Here is a 16,793-nt window from a genome sequence, read left to right on the forward strand (position 1 = left end):
GGCCCTCCTCAGGCCTGGACAGACTCTCCTCTCCGCCCCTGTGTATAAGGTGCCATTTAAGGTGTTAAATGGCACCTTATACACAGGGGCGGGTCCGTTTCCAAGGTCAATCCCAGTGCCCGGCATGGTGCTGGGAGGGTGACCGGCATCCACGCAGGCTTATGGCCAAATAAAGGCAGTCACAGATTCCAGGAAAAACCAGGGACGCCTTCACCCTGGTGATCCACCCAGGGGAAGGAGACGGCAGGAAAAGCTGGTGAGTCACTTGCAGAGGGGGCTTCTGCTTCCGAGGACGCAGCAGCTCGCTCCAGGAAGCCACCGACATGGGTGATGGACGAGGGCTTCCTTCTGCAAGGCTTTTACCATGGAGGGGGGAAACGGTAAGAGATGTGTTTTCATTCAGCGTTCAGAGAAAAGTGTCAAGGGGACACTCAAATATTGATGACGATGACTGAGACCAATGTGAGCAGAGAACTGGCAGAAAACCCAAGGAACCCAGCGTGGGTCACAGCTCCGAGTGCTTCTCTGAACCTCTAAGTGCTTAAGCACTTAATGGCTTTCCCTCCGCCATCAGGAGGAGGCTTCTAGGGTGAAGGGAAGAAGGGCCGGGGCTGGCTGTGACCTCACCGTGACTTGGAGGCCAAGGGCAAGGGCAGCACTGTGACCAGTGCTGATAAAAAGCCAGGTGAGACAGGCCTCTACACCTTCCAGTCACCCTCCCCCACCACTGGAAGCTAAAAGAACTCTCAGAGCATCCAAAATAACCATAGAACAATGACAATCATGGTGAAAAATCAGAATTCTCCTTCTTTACTCTAGTTTACAAATCCTTCCAGCATGGCCCTGCCGCCTGATCCTCTTCTTCCCCACGAGTCCCCGGCACACTGGCCATCCTTCTGCTCCTCATGCCTGCCCTGCCTCAGGGCCTTTGCATCACTACTTCTTCCACCTGCAGAGCACTTCCTTTGCTCCGCCATGGCTAGCTCTTTCTTGTCATTCAGATTTCAGATGAAACATCACCTCCTCATAGAAACCTTCCCTGGACCCCCAACCAACACAGCTGCCCCCAGCTCCTCACTAGCCTATAGCTAGGTAGCACCCACCACTAGCCGTCAATTTTTCCTGATGGTTTGTTATTAATCTTCTCTTCCACTAGTATTTGAGTAACACAGGAGCAGGGACCACTGTCCCTCTGCTCTCCACCTGTGAACACTCAGTGCTTAGATCAACCATGACTGTGGACTGAGTAAACCAATCACTTCTGGGTCTGATGCTAAGATCAAGAAGAGCCGGAAGCAGGTATTTACTGAGCATCTAACATGGCAGATACTGAGCTAGCTGTTTACAAGCAGTTTCTTGATGTTTTTTTTTGCACTGGGAATTGAACTCAGGGGCCCTCAACCACTGAGCCACATCCCCAGCCCTTTTTGTATTTTATTTAGTGACAGGGTCTCACTGAGTTGCTTAGCGCCTCACTAAGCTGCAGGCTGACTTCGAAGTGCTGATCCTCCTGCCTCAGCCTCCCAAGCTGCTGGGATTTCTGACAGTTGGAGAAACTGAGGCACAGAGAGGTCACACAGGTACTAATTGGAAGGGGCCAGAAATAAATCAAGGTCTGCTAAATGCTGCTTCCCCATATCCTTAGAGCTGAGGGTCAGCCTCAACTTTGCTTCTAATTTGCTGTGTGCCTGTGGACAATCTGCTCAGCCTCTCTGTATCACTATTGCTTCAAATGTAAAACACGGTTTCTACGAGCACCCAATGAGATAGAGCATACGATAAAATTATAAACAGCAAAGAGACAGGAGAAGGAGACAGATGTCAGCTGTGCCTCTGACCACTCACCTAACTCTGTCCTTACCTGATGAAGTCACACCTGTGGAAATCTCCTTCTGTGCCCACCCCCCACGCACTGCCCCGACCTGGATTCTGGATCTCCCAGGTAGATGCCACGTCCACAAAGACAAAGGGGGCTTCCTGGCCACGAGAGACAATTCACCTGCCGTTTCACAGGTGGTCTTCTGACCCACCCATCTGGGATGACTGTCCCCTCTGGGACCCGCAAGGAACAGCATGAAAGGGATCCACTGACGTGTCCTTGCACCCGAGAGTGGACTCCCAGGGCAGGGGAGGCGTCAGGTCCAAGGCAGACCTGGAGCCCGGCACCTGTACCTGGAGGAGCAGGGCCGCCCCCGTCCCTTACGTTCTTGCTGTTGACGTCGGCCTCGCTGGGGCAGCCGAACAGCTCCCGCCGCAGCAGGTTACCGTCGTACTCCAGGAAGGTCAGGTAGAGGTTTCGGAAGAACTCCACGTGCTTGTTCTTCACCCGCAGCTTCTTGGGGGAGTTCCAGTGGATGACCTGGCAGGCGACAAGGGGGCAGTCAGGAGGCGAGGGACCTTGCACCTGCTGCCATTCATCCATTCATCCAGCATCGACAGATCAGTGGCTAAGGGCAGGGCGCCTGGCTCAAATCCTGGACAGTCCAGGTGTCACTTGCATAGATGACTGAATTGCCCCGTATCTCGGTTTCCTCATCTGTGAAACGGGAATCCTCCTGGGTCCAGCCTGGACCAGTTATTACATTACCCTCTCTGGGCTCCATGCCTGCTTTGTGCTGCAGAGGTCGGGGTTCTGCAAACCCTAAATCTGTGTGGCGCTGCCCACAGGGCCACAGAGGGAGACGGAGCCCGGGGGAGGGGAGCACTGCTCCTCCCCTGGCTTCCTGTTCCCGGGTGCCTCCCCTGGTGCCCTGTCTTCTCCCTGGCAGCAACACGCCCTCCCTCAAACAGCAGGGAAATCCACCTGGCAGCTTTTGTGACACTCAGGACATGCCTGGTCGTCTCCCTTCTCTGCCCAGAGCCTCCAGCCTGGCTGGGGACCCCACCCTGGAGGCACAGGCATTAATAATCCCACCTGTTCCCTCCGCTCCTTCAGCTCTAGGGGTGGTAACTTCCCTGAAATGTTCGATTTTTGTTTTATTGAGGTCTCAAGTGAACACTTCACGTTTAGCTGCCATGTTACTGATGAAAGCAGGTGGTCTCTGCCTTCAGTTCGGGCTCTGAGTGAGTTAATAGATATTAAGCCCAGCACAGGGTAGGTGCTCAATGGACACTGGCTCTGACCATTTTTGCACCCACAGTGTGCTGGACTTGGAGGTGTCCAGAGGACCCTGGGGGCTGCCTATGGCATGCTCATGGTCTGCTGGGGAGAGGTGTCCACACAGGGAGGGAAGAGCAAAAGTCCTGGCAGCTCTGGAGTGGGCATGTGGTTTCTGGGGAGGCCTGTGAGGAGGCCACATGTTGGGGGAGTCCACATGCTGAAGCTGGAGCACCCGGGCAGGGGCAGGGGTGAGCGAGGTGGCCGAGCACTGGGCCAGGCTGATGCCCTGCACCCAGGAGTCCCACGTTCCCATCCAGGCTGTAGCCAGTAGAGACTGTGAAGGGGAAACTGCTAACTTTAGGTTTTGGGAAGAGCCCTCGGATTGTAAGGGAGAAGACCAGTGTGGAGTGTGTGGGAGAGGGGGTGAATTCAGGCTGCTCATGAATCAGTTGTAATTTCCAGCTGAGAAACGAGGCCTTGGTGACACATTTTCTGATTTCATTGGAAAGACAAGATATGTACACACACAAAAAAAGCTGGGAAAAGGCAAGTGAAAATTTATAGAATATTTACTATGTATTAAAATTGTACCGAGCCCTTTAATTATTAATACATAGCAGAATTCATTACTAGGATTAATAATTATCATTACTTATAGGAACTATGAGCAATGGAGAATTGGTCTTAACTGTTTTGATGTAAGCCCACGGGGGCAGCACAGTGGTCGGTGCCACCCTACAGATGGGGAAAGGGAGGCACAGGACAATTCTGCCCTTTGCCCATGGTCATACAGAATTAGGCGCAGCACCCCAACAGCCCAACTCCACCAGCTTCACCACTGCACTCTGCTGGCTCTGAGATGGACACGCAGGGCCCTGTGCAGGCAGGACATGTAGAAAGACTATTGCGGCAGACCTGAAGGATAGGGTGGGGTAGGGGGTGCATGCACGGGGAGGGTGGGTTCAGGTGAGGGAGGTCACACAGAGGAACAGAAGAGCCAGGGAGGGACCTCAAGGGGTTACCCTGTGATGGTGGCCCTGGTCACAAGTGGTTGTTTCCTCTTTCACTCACTCCTTTTCCCTCTCACACTCACTTTCTTGCCCTTCTGCCTTCTGCCATGGGATGAGGTAGCACAAAGGCCTTTGCCAGAGGCAGGCCCCTTGACTGGTGGACTTCCCAGCCTCCAGAACTGTAAGAAATCAACTTCTGTGTGTTGTCCATTACCTAGCCTGACATGTATTGTTATAGCAACACAAAACAGGCTGAGACAATTGGAGTCCTCCTCATAATCATCCTAAGAAGGCAAGCAATTTTAAAGATAAGGAAAAATTCCTTGCCCAAGGCATCTAGCTGGTAAATGTGGGAGCCAGGCTTCACATATGAAACTTTCTGACCCCAAAGCCCAAGTGTTTCCTCTGCACTGTGGTGAGCACGAGAAGCCAGGTTTTGACCACTTCCGTTTTCATGCCATGACTGACTACACAGAAAGCAGAATAAGCTCTCATTTCCCCCTACGTAGCCGTGGTCTCACTGCCTCACCTTGGGGGCTGGACTAGCATACCTAACATGATGAACTGAATGTGTGTAAGCCCCCCACCCCTGAATTCAGTTCACATAATTTACAAAGCAGTGGTATTAGGGGACAGGTCCCTGGGAGGTGACTGGGTCATGAGAGAAGAGCCCTCATACAAGATTATATAGAAGGGGTTAGAGTCTGAAGCCATCCACTCTGCAGCCACGCAAGGACACACCCAAAGAGGCCACCTATGAACAGGGAAGTGGCCCTTGACAGATCCCAGTTCCTCCACACCCTGACCTTGGACTTCCGAGCATCCAGAACTGTGAGAAACAAACATCTGCTGGTTCTAGGCCACCCAGTTATGCTGTTTTGTCACAGTGTCCCAAAGACGCTGAGGAAAGGAACTGGGCATGTCCAGCTCAGTCACCTCCTGGTTCCCCGCTCTAGCCATATCCTGTCTGCAGAGTCTGCAGCAAGGACACCTCTCTCTGCCCTCCCTTTGGAGGAGGCAACCTGGCCATTCCCTTCGAAGCTCGTTACCCTTCTTGGAGCCTCAGTTTCCTCAAGGTGAGAATCAGTAGCGTCAAGGCTGAACAGATGCCTTCAACAGGGCCTGCAAGTTAGGGTGGCTCCATAAATGTGGTTCCCAGCAGGACGACCTGCAGCCACAGGGAGAGAGCACCTGGAGCTCAAGGGGGTGCAGGGAGGGCTGGAGGCCTGCAGGAGGCCAGCTGTGGAGGCTGGTATTACAGGGAAGGCTGAGGAGGAAACATGCAGTTTTCTTCCTGTGACTTTTGAAGGGGTCAGAAGAAGATTTTCCTGAGAAGACACCCACTCGGGGCTTGAGAAGACCCTGGGCCACAGGTTGAAACAATTGCATGTGGGCCGGTGTCACCTATGCCCAGTGGGGCCACGTCTTCATTTCAAATGACTTTGGTGCTCTCCAGCTGCTGTTTTGTCACAGTGTCCCAGGAGGAGAGATGCTGGGTACCACCTGACTTGGGAAACCTGGGCTTCCTCAATGGGGAGACACCTGACCTAAGTGGGAACAGAGCCCTCAGACCCCCAGACACGTCTCCATGCATCGTGCACAAACCTCCCTGGTGCTTTGGAGGCAATGCTCACTAAAGACTCCAAACAGGTCACCTGCCCTTATTGTTCGTGTCCCCGAGGTTGTGTGTGACCTGTCCACATCTCACAGCTGGTAAGGGGCAGGGCTGAGCCTGAAGCCCACTTGAAACCCCGAATCAAGGGTTCTTGACCGCTGTCCTGTCTAGTTCTCAGCACTTTCCAGAAGGGGACAGTGAGGTCAGAGAGGAGAGGTGCCTATTCAGGATCCCGTGGTGGGTTTGTGCCAGGCCAGGGTTGGGACAAAGACCCAGGCTCCCCACCCACCTCAGCCCTCTCTGCCCATCGTGCCAGCCTCTGTTTGTCTAGTGGCCTGGCAGGTGACCGTGTGGCTGGATTAGGAGCAAGGGTAAAGGAAAAGTGGGCGGAGAGGACGGTGGGCTCAACGGCAAGGGAGAGGCTGCAGAAGACCTTTTGCAAGGCAGCTGCCCTGGGTGGGTGGGCCCCCTGCAGCCTGGGAAGGTATGGGCTGATTTGCATTTGGCCTTCAGGTTTCCATCACCAGGACACAGAGCACTACCTTGAGCTGGGCTCCAGAGAAATGAATAATAGCTCCCATTTTTCTAATGCCCATTACATGCTGGACATTAGGTCCCAGGTTTCTAGATGTGTGGGCATAAATACATACATGTAGACACACACACGGATGTACGTCACAAACACACACACCATGACATTTATTTCTCAAAACCACCTGGTGGGTGTTTTTTCTACAATGATTTCATTTTACAGATGATGAGTCTAAGGGTCATAGAGCACAGTATCATGAAGCTAGTTGCTGGGCAGGTCTAAAGCAAAACCGGTCTGACTTGCTCTCAAGTCTTTTTTCTTTCACTGCATTCCTTCATTCAATAAATATCCAAGTGAGCACCGATGGTGAGTGAGGCACTGGCCAGGGGTGTGAATGCAGCAATGAACCAATGTGTTCTCTTTCTGGAACTCACAACTTAGAGCAGCAGGTAGACATCGAGTCACCAGCCATTCTGAGCACGATATGTGCTTCCACAGAGTTGACAGTGATTTTTTTTGGGGGGTGGGGTGGGGTGGTACGGGGCACGTTAAGTGCAAAGAAACTGAGGCCCAGAGTTGTGCCCAGAGTCACACGGCAGAGGTGCAGGCAGAGGCCACTTCCGTCTCCTTCCCCTAAACCACGCTCCCAACTCTGATTGCTGACTCAGGACTCCTGCTGCCGCTGCTGCTGGTTTAAATCAGGGCTGTCTGACTAGTGAGAAATGTCACTTCCCGATTCCTTAGGGGACCAATCACCCATCATGGCTGGCTTGGGGGCAGCAAGCTGGCAGTGTAGAAGGCAGACACTGACAAGCTGTCACACCTGAGATTGACGACACCAGAGAACGCGCCCAAAATAGACTGTGGAGCGAGGCTGGTGAGTGCAGCTGGATCTGCAGGGCGGAAATGAGGGCCCATTACCGCTCATTCTGCACATGAACACCACAAGAATACAGCAGCTCACATACATTAGATACCTACTGTGCGCCAAACACCGCTCTGAGCACGCAGCTCGTCCCAGCTCACTTTACACACCCCAGTGAGGCAAGTGGATAAGCTCATGATGCCACTTTTCAGGTGAGGAAGGTTTAGCAAACTGCTCTAAGCCACACAGCCAGAAAGCAGACGGGCACCATTTGAACCCAGGCAGAGAGGGACATTAGGGATCTTATTTTTCCTGTATCTGTAATCATGAAACAACTGTTTGCAGATATGAATACCATATTTATAGAAGAGGTCAGCATCAGAAATGAAACCTCTCCGTATCCCTGGGACAGTGAGGCTGGGAGGCAATTTGGGACTTCCCAGAAGTCTGAGCTGAGCCCGTGGCCCAGCAGGAAACAGGGAGGGACGGTGGGGGTGGGTGACCAGGTGAGCTGCAGGAGCTGCCAAGCCTCAGGGGCCCTGGGGATGGCACCCAGTTGGATGTGAAATGTCTGTGAGGGCCGAGTCTCTTTGCAGACTTGGAGTCGGCCTTTAGTGAGCCGGAGAAAACTGACAGAAATTGATTACTGTCCAGGAAACCCAAACGTCATCTGGGAAGACAGCAGAAGTCAACGTGATTAAAGCGGAGACCAGAAATGCCATCATCCATCAAGGGCACAGAGGAAAGCAGTTCAAAGGTAGACACAAGACCTGGGCATGAGGACGAGGCCATGGAAGGAGTCTGGCCCAAACCCTGGCTTCTGAAATACCCATACCCCGTGGGGTCATAAATATAAAGCAAAGGCTGAGAAACCAGAGCCCACGGGCAAACACCAGGTGAATCAGAACAGGGGTCTCATCTCCTCCAGGTTAGGACAGGAGGACTGGATGACAGACTCTCCAGGGTCCACAGAGCAACACCTTCTCCTCAGCGTGGCACATCAGCCTATCCATCCCAGCATGATCTCTAGGTAGGAGGCATCCTGGTGTTTCTTGACCTGTCTTCTACGACTCTGCCTTTGCAAACGTTTGTCCCTCCCTGGCATATCCTCCCTTCTTCTCTACTTACTGTGACTCTTTGTGTGACCTTCAAGGATGCACTCAAATGCACCCTTTCTGGAAAGTGCTCCTTGAACACTGTGGCAGAAGGTCACCTCCTGGGTCACCTCTCTCTTCCCCACTCCATTCTTTATTCCTAACAAAACACCAGTTTCGTTGGTAGACGCAATGTCCCCAGCTCCTGTGAATGGGTCACGATCCATTCAAGGTTGAGGTTAACCATGAAGATCCTAGGTTTTGATTTTCCAGCCTCCCTTGCAGCTAGGGTTCCCAAAAAGTTTCATAGAAAAGCATTTGATTCTTAATACAAAGGTTCAGCTGTAGCCACTGACATCCTCCTCCCCCATCACCCACCTTTCTGTCATGAGGAGAGATGTAATGACTGGAACCATCACAGCCATCCTGTGCCCAGAGGCAAAGGGCAACATGTTTCTGACTTATGAACCAATGTCTGCAACTGCTTATTCCAGAATTTTTAGGTGAGAAATTCTAAAAGTTGGGGTTTCTGATGCTTATTGTAAGCATTTCTAACATAATCTGAGGGAGATACTGGTTCCTTCTTCAGTACTCCCTAGACTCTTGCAGTTAACTCTTTGGGAGAACACACCACATGCCCTTGTAATTATTTATTTACATGCCTGCACCTGGAAGCATTGGAAAGAGAATTTCCAGGCTGGCAGAGAGCTTGACTTATTATTCTTTTTGAGTGCCATGGTGCCTGGCGGATAGTTAGTATTCAATAGCTGCCCTTTGGTTCAAGAATAGAAATCACGATGACGACATTCTCAATAATCCTCACATTCAGTCTGTCGACAGTAAATCAGTTATAAAAGCCCCATCAAAGTGGTTGCAGAACAGAGAAACAGAGCCACCTTTCCTTTGTTGAAGGGCCAACCAGCTTGTCACTTTTTTCTAGAAGGAGTTTCAACACCCTGTTACTCACATGTTTGGCCCTGGAAAGAGAAGGACAGCGCTCTCACAAGTCCTCCCCCTTGCCACTGTGGGGATTCGGATTCCAGGTGGGAAAGAACGAGCAGACAGACCTCCCAGCCGGACTCACCATGGCTCCTGTCGGCCCTGTGACCTGCGCCAGGTTGCCCAGGACCTTGGACCTCGCCTGGGGAGGGGGTGCGGCAGCAGCTGCCCTGCAGAGTGTGGTCAAGACAGGACTGATGCGAGCATGGATACGGTGAGGCTGATTTTAGGTGTCAGCTTGATTGGATTAGGGCAGAGAGAGGGTCGCGGAGGAGATGGGCATGTGGGGGTGGACAGAGTGCGGAAGGTGCACTCTGGATGTAGGCACCACTCTATCAGCTGGGCCCCGACAGAACACCAAGGCCACTTCCCCTCTCTCCAGGCAGCTAGGATTCCCTCCTCTCCTCTTGCCTTGGTCACAAGAACTCTAGACCCCTGACCTTGGGACTCCAGGACTTACGTCAGCGGCCCCCAGTATTCTTAGACCCCATGGGGCAGGGGCTGAGAGTGACACCTCCCGCTCCCCTGGTCTGAAGCCTTCTATGGTGCACTGCGCAGCGCCGGCGGCGCCCCCAGGGCTCCAGCTTGCAAACAGTGTGCTGTCGTAGGACTTCTCAGCCTGCATAATGGTGCGAGCCAACTCCCCTAATACATCCCTCTCATCTATCTATATATATCTGATTTGTTCTGTCTCTCCGGAGGACCCTGACAAATAGAGACATGAAGACATATCACGTGTGTTCAATTACCAAAGAAATCTGGTTTAGACCTCATGAAACCATCGCCTTACCAACCAGGAAGACTGGATGAGAACTGAATCTCTACGGGGAGAAGGCAGAATAAGAGACAAGATTTTAAATAAGGGACTGCAGACAGTCCCAGAGCCCGAGGGACCAGGCTGGGGAGCAAACAGACAATAGACCAGAGACACCCATCCAGGGCCAGGGCTCCCCCTGGCCAGATCTCAAGGAGACCTGCAGGGGGCTGTTCAGGAAGAAAACACTTCCGAGTGGGATTGACACTGGGCAGAGCCTGGAGAGTGCTACCAGGCAGGCAGCAAGGCCTTGGTCAGAAGCACGGGGTTCCAGTCCTACCCCTGGCTGTCCCCAACTCTGTCGTCCAAACAAATTAATGTATTGGAACCTCCGTTTCCCAATAATTCCCTCTAATGTTAAGAGGAAATAATACTCAGAGCTGAGGATCGATGGGACAAAGGAAGTGACGATGCTGACAGTGAATTTCATGTGTCCACTTAACTGGATCATGGAGTTTCCAGCTATCTGACTCTGGTGTTTCCAGATGAGACTGGCATCTGATTCAGTGGACCCTGGACAGCAGGTGGCCTTCACCTGAGGGCCCGGATAAAGCAAAAGGCTGAGCAAGGAGAATTTGCTCCCCCACCTTTTTTTTCCTGTCCATTTGAGGTAGGACACAGTCTACCTGGGTCTCCAGCTTGTGGGAGACCCACAAGTCTCCCAGGTGGGAATTCTCAGCCTTACCAGTCACAAATTCAGATTTTTTTTTTTTTTTTAATAATAAACCTCTTCAGATAAAGAAAGAATAGTTGTATCTCTTATTGGTTCTTTTCTTCTGGAGAACCTAATATGGCAGTACCCCCCTTGTCTGTGGAGGAAAACATTTCAAGACCCCCAAGGGAAGTCTAAAACTACAGATAGCACTGATTCCTATGTGCACTATGATTTTTCCTGTGTGCCCTGAGGCTTGGTCACATGGAACTAAAGTTAATCTGTCTTTCCCTGTTTTATCTCCTTTGTATCACTGCTGTGAACTGTGGGGCCATATTAAGTGAAATAACACCTGAACACACTGATCCACTGCAGTGCCGTGGATCTGATGACGGAGACGGCTAGTAAATGAGTAATGGGTAGGTAGTGTATAAGGTGTGGATACGCTGGACAAAGGAATGATTTACTTCCTGGGTGGGACCAAGTGGAATGGCGTGAGATTTTGATGTGCAATTTCAAACTGATGGATTATATACTTCTGGAATTTTCCACTTAGCATGTTTGGATCACAGGTAGTTGAAGCCATGGAAAGAGAAACAGTGGTGTGCCCACCATAGAGCCCCAAACAGATCTGTGCTCCATACGTGGAATCAACTGAAATAAGTACTCCATGGGGAGTTTCTCCCTGAGGAAGGCTCTGCACAAGCTCAAAAGGTGCTGTGTGAAGGCCTGCACCTTTGAGAAAGTGAGGCCTGAGAATGTGGGGCCTGACTTGTATGTGAGGTGAGGCCTGGCCAAGGTGGGTCTGCTACCAGTGAATCTCCTCTAGCTTTTCTATTCTCCCCATTAACTTCTGCAGCTTCTCTTCCAAACTTCTTTTTCTTTTCTCAATCCTGACAACTACCAGGTATTATATAAAAATGATGCTCTTGATACCAAGACTTTTATTAGAGGCTTTTTCTTCCAGCCCAAATGCTCTGCTGTGGTGCATTCGGGGTCCTGGCACTCACGATGCTTTGCCTCCTGTTACTCAGGTTTCTGTTGGTTGCCTCTTGGTTTTTACAAGTCTCAGTAATAATGAAGAAAAGAAAATTCTTCCCAGATAAAAATGCATCATTACCCAGGAAAGGAGAAGAAAGCAGACCAAACTCAACTCGTTTTCCAGATGAAGAAACTAAAGGAGTGGTCCTCAGAGCAGCTTCTCTGCAGACGACCAATAGAGATCTGCAAATGACGACCAGCCTGTCCTCGTCCCCTCTCTGTAGAATTCATTACTAAAACTAAAATCATTTGCAGAATCCCCAGGGTGTCCTCTGGGGGGCGTGTGCTGAGCTGGGGAGGATGTAGGGAGGTGGATCTCACCTTGGAGACAGGTTTGGAGTCTCAGGTGAGAATCTCAGCAAGGCTGCTGAGACCCCCTGGGTTCCTAGTGCACAGGCTGCAGCCAGCTGGCTGAGTGTCAGGGCTGCCACATGAGTCACTGCTTGGGAGCCCAGCGAGGGCACCTTCTGCAGGGGCACCTGAGGTGTTTTTTTCTGTCTTCGTCCCTTTCCCTGCAGAGCTGGGTGCTTCCTTCTCCCTGTGATCCAGCGGCCCTGCCCAACCTGCTGGAAGCACATGCCACTCAGGCTGACCAAGGAGTCACTCCTGACCATTCCTACAAACACAGGCACGGGTTCAGCATGGGCACGCATCTCAAGAAGGTCAACGGGGTCCTTCTGTGGAGCCGTCAAGAGAGAGGGGCAGGAACTACATAAACTACAGAGTTCTAAAAGACAATACAGTTACGGTGCCCTAAGAAGAGAAAATGAGGTAGGAAGACGAAATAAGTATGAAATATTCAAAAAGTGAACAGAGGGAACTGGAGGATGTTATGCTAAGGAAAACAAGCCTGTCTCCAAAAGTCAAGGTTGAGTGCATCTCTCAGATGAGGGAGAGAGAGAGAGTTGGAGGAGAGAGAGAGAGAGAGGGAGGGAGGGAGGGAGGAAACTCATGAAAATGCACAGGAGACCTACAAGAGTAGATGGGATGAAGGAGGAGGAGGAAGGGAGGGCGTGGGGAAGGACGGGGGAATGAACTCTACCAGGTTATGCAATGTCCACGTATGAAAATCCCACACTGAATCCTGCATATATATTACAATGCACTTATTAAAATAACAATGGCATTAATAAAAGGAAGAAGAGTAGAGAAGCAGACCTGGGGAAGTGGGAAGGGACCAGGGGCAAGAAAAGGAAGGTATTAGGGAGTGAGACTGATCAAATTACATTAGGTGCACCTGTGCATATGGCAAAATGAATCCCACTATTATATATAATTACAATGGAGAGAGAGAGAGAGAGAGAGAGAGAGAGAGAGAGAGAGAGAGAGAGAGAGAGAGAGAGAGAACTCTTCAACCTGGCATCATAGATGCCAACCATTCTCACCTTACCCTGTTTGGCTTTCTTCATGGCTCATTTTACTTCCTGCAGTGGCCAGTCAGAGCACTCATTTTCCTGTGTGACATCTGTATTCTGCAGTAGAACATAAACTCCTGGAAAGGTCTGCATTGCCTCATGCACTGCTAACAACCCATGCTCATAGCAAGTGTGCACTAAAGACCTGTTGAACAGCTGAGCCCTGTACACTGGCCGGGTCCCCTAGAAGTCACTCTGGGCCCACAGGGCAAGCAAAGGCAGAGAGCCAGGAGATTGGCTGTGTCATTTGAGCACATGTTCCTGACTGTGTCAATGCAGAGGGGTGTGACACGGTCCTCGTACATACTGGGGTGTACTGGACTCTAAATGCATCTGTCAAACTATTATTTGTTTGTAGAAGACTTAATGAAATTATTCAATAACAGCAGTATAAATTGTAAAATACCCTCACAAAATGAAACTGAATTACTTAAAGAGTCTTGCATTATAATCCAAAGTACAAAATAAATATACATGAGTCCATATGGATATAAATAAATGATTTAAAGATAATTATAAGTGGAGGAAAAGAGAAAAATGCTCTTAATGGAGAAATTCTGGAAATCAGGTGGCTCTGCAAGGGACATCCACTGAACCTCCATGATATTCTTTCCCCAAACCCATAGCCTCAACCTCCTCATGAGAAACAAGACAAGTCAAGTTTAAGAGATATTTTATAAGCTACCCACCAGCACTCCATAAAACTACCAAGGTCAGTGATGGAAAACCAGGACATAGGAGACTAAGGGCATGTGACAGTAATGGAAAAACAGGTGAACTGCAACGGAAGCCCAAGGTTAGTTAATGGTAATACACCACCACTGGTTTGCTGGTTTTCCCAAATGTGCCAGTACCAGCTGAGACGTTCACACCAGGGGACACTGGAATTGGATGAGTGGTGCATAGGAATCCTCTCCAGTACTTCCACAACTTTCCATGAGTCTCAAATTCCTCCAAATAAAGATTTATATTTAAAAAGAAAAAATAGATTCTGCAAAAAAATGACAGACCAACAGTAAGGTGAGCTCTTGGGAATGGCCAAACAGCTGAGCTGACACCTCTGTTCCCTGCACAAGCTCATTCTTTGGTCCTTCACAAAGTGCAGAAATAAGCATCTAATGAGATGGGACAAGAAACTGGCAAAAACGTAAAATTCTCAAGAGTGTTTGAAATATGGATTCACAACCACCGCGATTAGTAAAGAGCTTCCCTCTATGTGTGTTCTGGGACTTGGGATCTTTCTTCATGTTGGTTCAAAGATGCATGACCAGCAAGACATTTCAAACTGAGCCTTCCAGAATGGCGAAGGCAAGTCTCTGTCATGTTATTTTGTTGTGGTGGTTATTTAAAGTCCTGTGACAGTCAGTCTAGAAACTTCATAATGTTTCACTTCACTGGATGAAAAGGGTTTAGAAGTCTCTTTGGAGATTTCTCTCGTAAAAATGAAAGCTAGTAAAGTCCAGTAGGAGAAACACTTGCTTTTCTTGTCATGGCAAAAATGGATAGGAAAAAAAAATGTGTAAAAGAGAACACAGCCATGAAATGAAGTAAATTCCTTTGTCAACAGATATTACAGGAATGAAAAGTGATAGGGAATAACGCCGAAGGCTTGAAGAAACTCATTTTAGACCAAATTTCATAGGAGCTTTGCCATGGAGTTTAGCCGAAGAACAGAGGATTCTGAGGAGTTTGCTAACCTCTGAATGGGTTTGCTTTAGCTGGAGTAACAGGAATTCGGGGTACCCGTAGAGAGCGGGTTCCCCAGGTCGCATCACTGATAGGCAAGTCTGCAACAAAGTACTGAAAGCCAGGTGCACAAATATTATTTGATGCTATTGATTTGGCTAATTTTATAAAATTCCAGTTGAAAATCTCATAAAAGTTTTACAACACTCTCCACCAACATGAGCAGCGACAAAAAAAAAAAAAAAAAAATCTGTATAACGCAAAGCTTCTCTGAATCACTCCTAAGGGGATGGTGTGCACACAGGTGATTCACACTTCCCTATTTTTATGAAAAAATGATTATTAGTAGTTTGGCATCTCAAACTTTAAAAAAATGCACATTTTTAGTCTGAGTCTTTGATATAGCTGTAATGAATGAAAAAATAAGTACTTTTAGAAAGAGATTTCTGATATAGATACAGCTTTTAGAAAAATCAATGTTTGAAATTGTTTCCATGGTTGTGGGATTATAATGCCAGAAATGATGTTATCTATCAAAACCCTCATTTCTACACACTTCCAAAACTTCAAAACAAGTGATTTTTAACTTCCAAGATTAATTTCCAAATAAATAATTACAACAGGTTTTTGAGCAGGTTGTCAAAAATAAAGATATTAAAAATCAATAAATTAGCAAAACCAAATGATTGTCATCAAGAAAGACTTAAATTTGAATGCTACCAAAACATGCATGTGATTTTTGGATTAAATTGGAAAAAAATGACTATAAAATTTAAGCAGCTTAGTCAACAATGTACTTTCCCCCTGTTTTGATCTGCATATTATAGGGAGATATTTCTTTTGCAATAGAAATCATTAAAAACAAGTACTTTTATATAACAGGCCTTAAAAAATTCGACTATGAATTACTGTGGCACAAAGAACTATACTGACATTTTGAAAATAATGAAGGGCATTCAATAATGTCTTTCATAGCTTAAAATATTAATACTAAGAATGTTTTCCCTAAAAGTAAAAGGGCTTATTATTAATAAATTAACTTAAAATTACTCAAACATACAATAAAGTAGACGTTCTATAGTCTATGATATATTCAGGTACAGTGATAGAACAGATGTATATTGAAACAGGTCAGCTCAGCAGTATTTCAGTGCTATGATCCATAAGTTAAAATCAAGCTGTTTAACAGAGCCCAGAGCCTGGACCCTATGCCCCACATTTCACACCCACCCACTTGTCATTTCTGGGGACCCTGGGATCTTTTAGCCCTCTAGGTTCATTGATGTTCCCTTTCTCTAGCACGCTCATGTCTTACCAGGATACTGCATGCTACTGTCTATAGTGTGTGGAAATTATCTGCTGAAACTTCTGCCCCTTGGTTTGACTGTGGGCCTCTTTGAGGGCAGGAATCATGGTGATGACCTTGCCTGTCTACCCTCAGCAGGACTCCACATCCTCAAATTCTTGCACTCACACGTGGACACTCAGTCCTGGGTAGCCTGTCCGACAGAAACTTGCTCAGCAGGCCTTCCCTCCAGAGTGGTCCTGGTCTTCAGATGCTGGCCTGGCTGTCCACCTGCCTGCTCCTCTTCAAGATAACTGGAGAACTAGATCGGGGACTCCTGCTGGCCTCAGATACTCTCCTCTGCTCACTGCCTGGCTGTGAACCCCTGAGCCTCTAGACTGACGGTCTTCTCCAGAATCTGGGCCAGGCCCACTGGCTTTTGAGGCCCAGTGCTAATGCTATGGACCCATCCATACCTTCCCCAGAGGGGACTCTTGGTCAGTGGTCCCATGTCCACAGGCACCAAGCATTGTGCTTCCCTCTCTTACAACCTTGTCTTATTCAGAGACTTTGAATTTAGGTGGGGATTATTTCTTTCAGTGGGCTTCTGAGGACCCTGTCCCATAAGGTATTCTACAATCACAAAGGGTCTGTTCTGTGTTTCAACAAAGTATGCCTCTGAGAG

The 16,793-nt window shown here is 48.9% G+C and overlaps 1 protein-coding gene across 9 annotated transcripts in view; it reads right to left on the reverse strand.

Annotated features, from left to right (window-relative positions):
* The window catches only part of Large1 (LARGE xylosyl- and glucuronyltransferase 1), a 496,807-nt gene that overhangs the window by 47,758 nt on the left and 432,256 nt on the right, over nucleotides 1-16,793 (reverse strand). For all 9 annotated transcript variants that reach the window (XM_058574193.1, XM_046429385.2, XM_058574197.1 and 6 more), the window contains one exon: nucleotides 2,204-2,359. In XM_058574193.1, the coding sequence (XP_058430176.1) occupies nucleotides 2,204-2,359 (156 nt within the window). The remainder of the gene's footprint in view (nucleotides 1-2,203; nucleotides 2,360-16,793) is intronic.

This window comes from Marmota monax, unplaced genomic scaffold, assembly GCF_021218885.2.
Source record: "Marmota monax isolate L192 unplaced genomic scaffold, Marmota_monax_Labrador192_F-V1.1 WCK01_AAM20220418_F8-fsc00051, whole genome shotgun sequence".
Taxonomy (NCBI): domain Eukaryota; kingdom Metazoa; phylum Chordata; class Mammalia; order Rodentia; family Sciuridae; genus Marmota; species Marmota monax.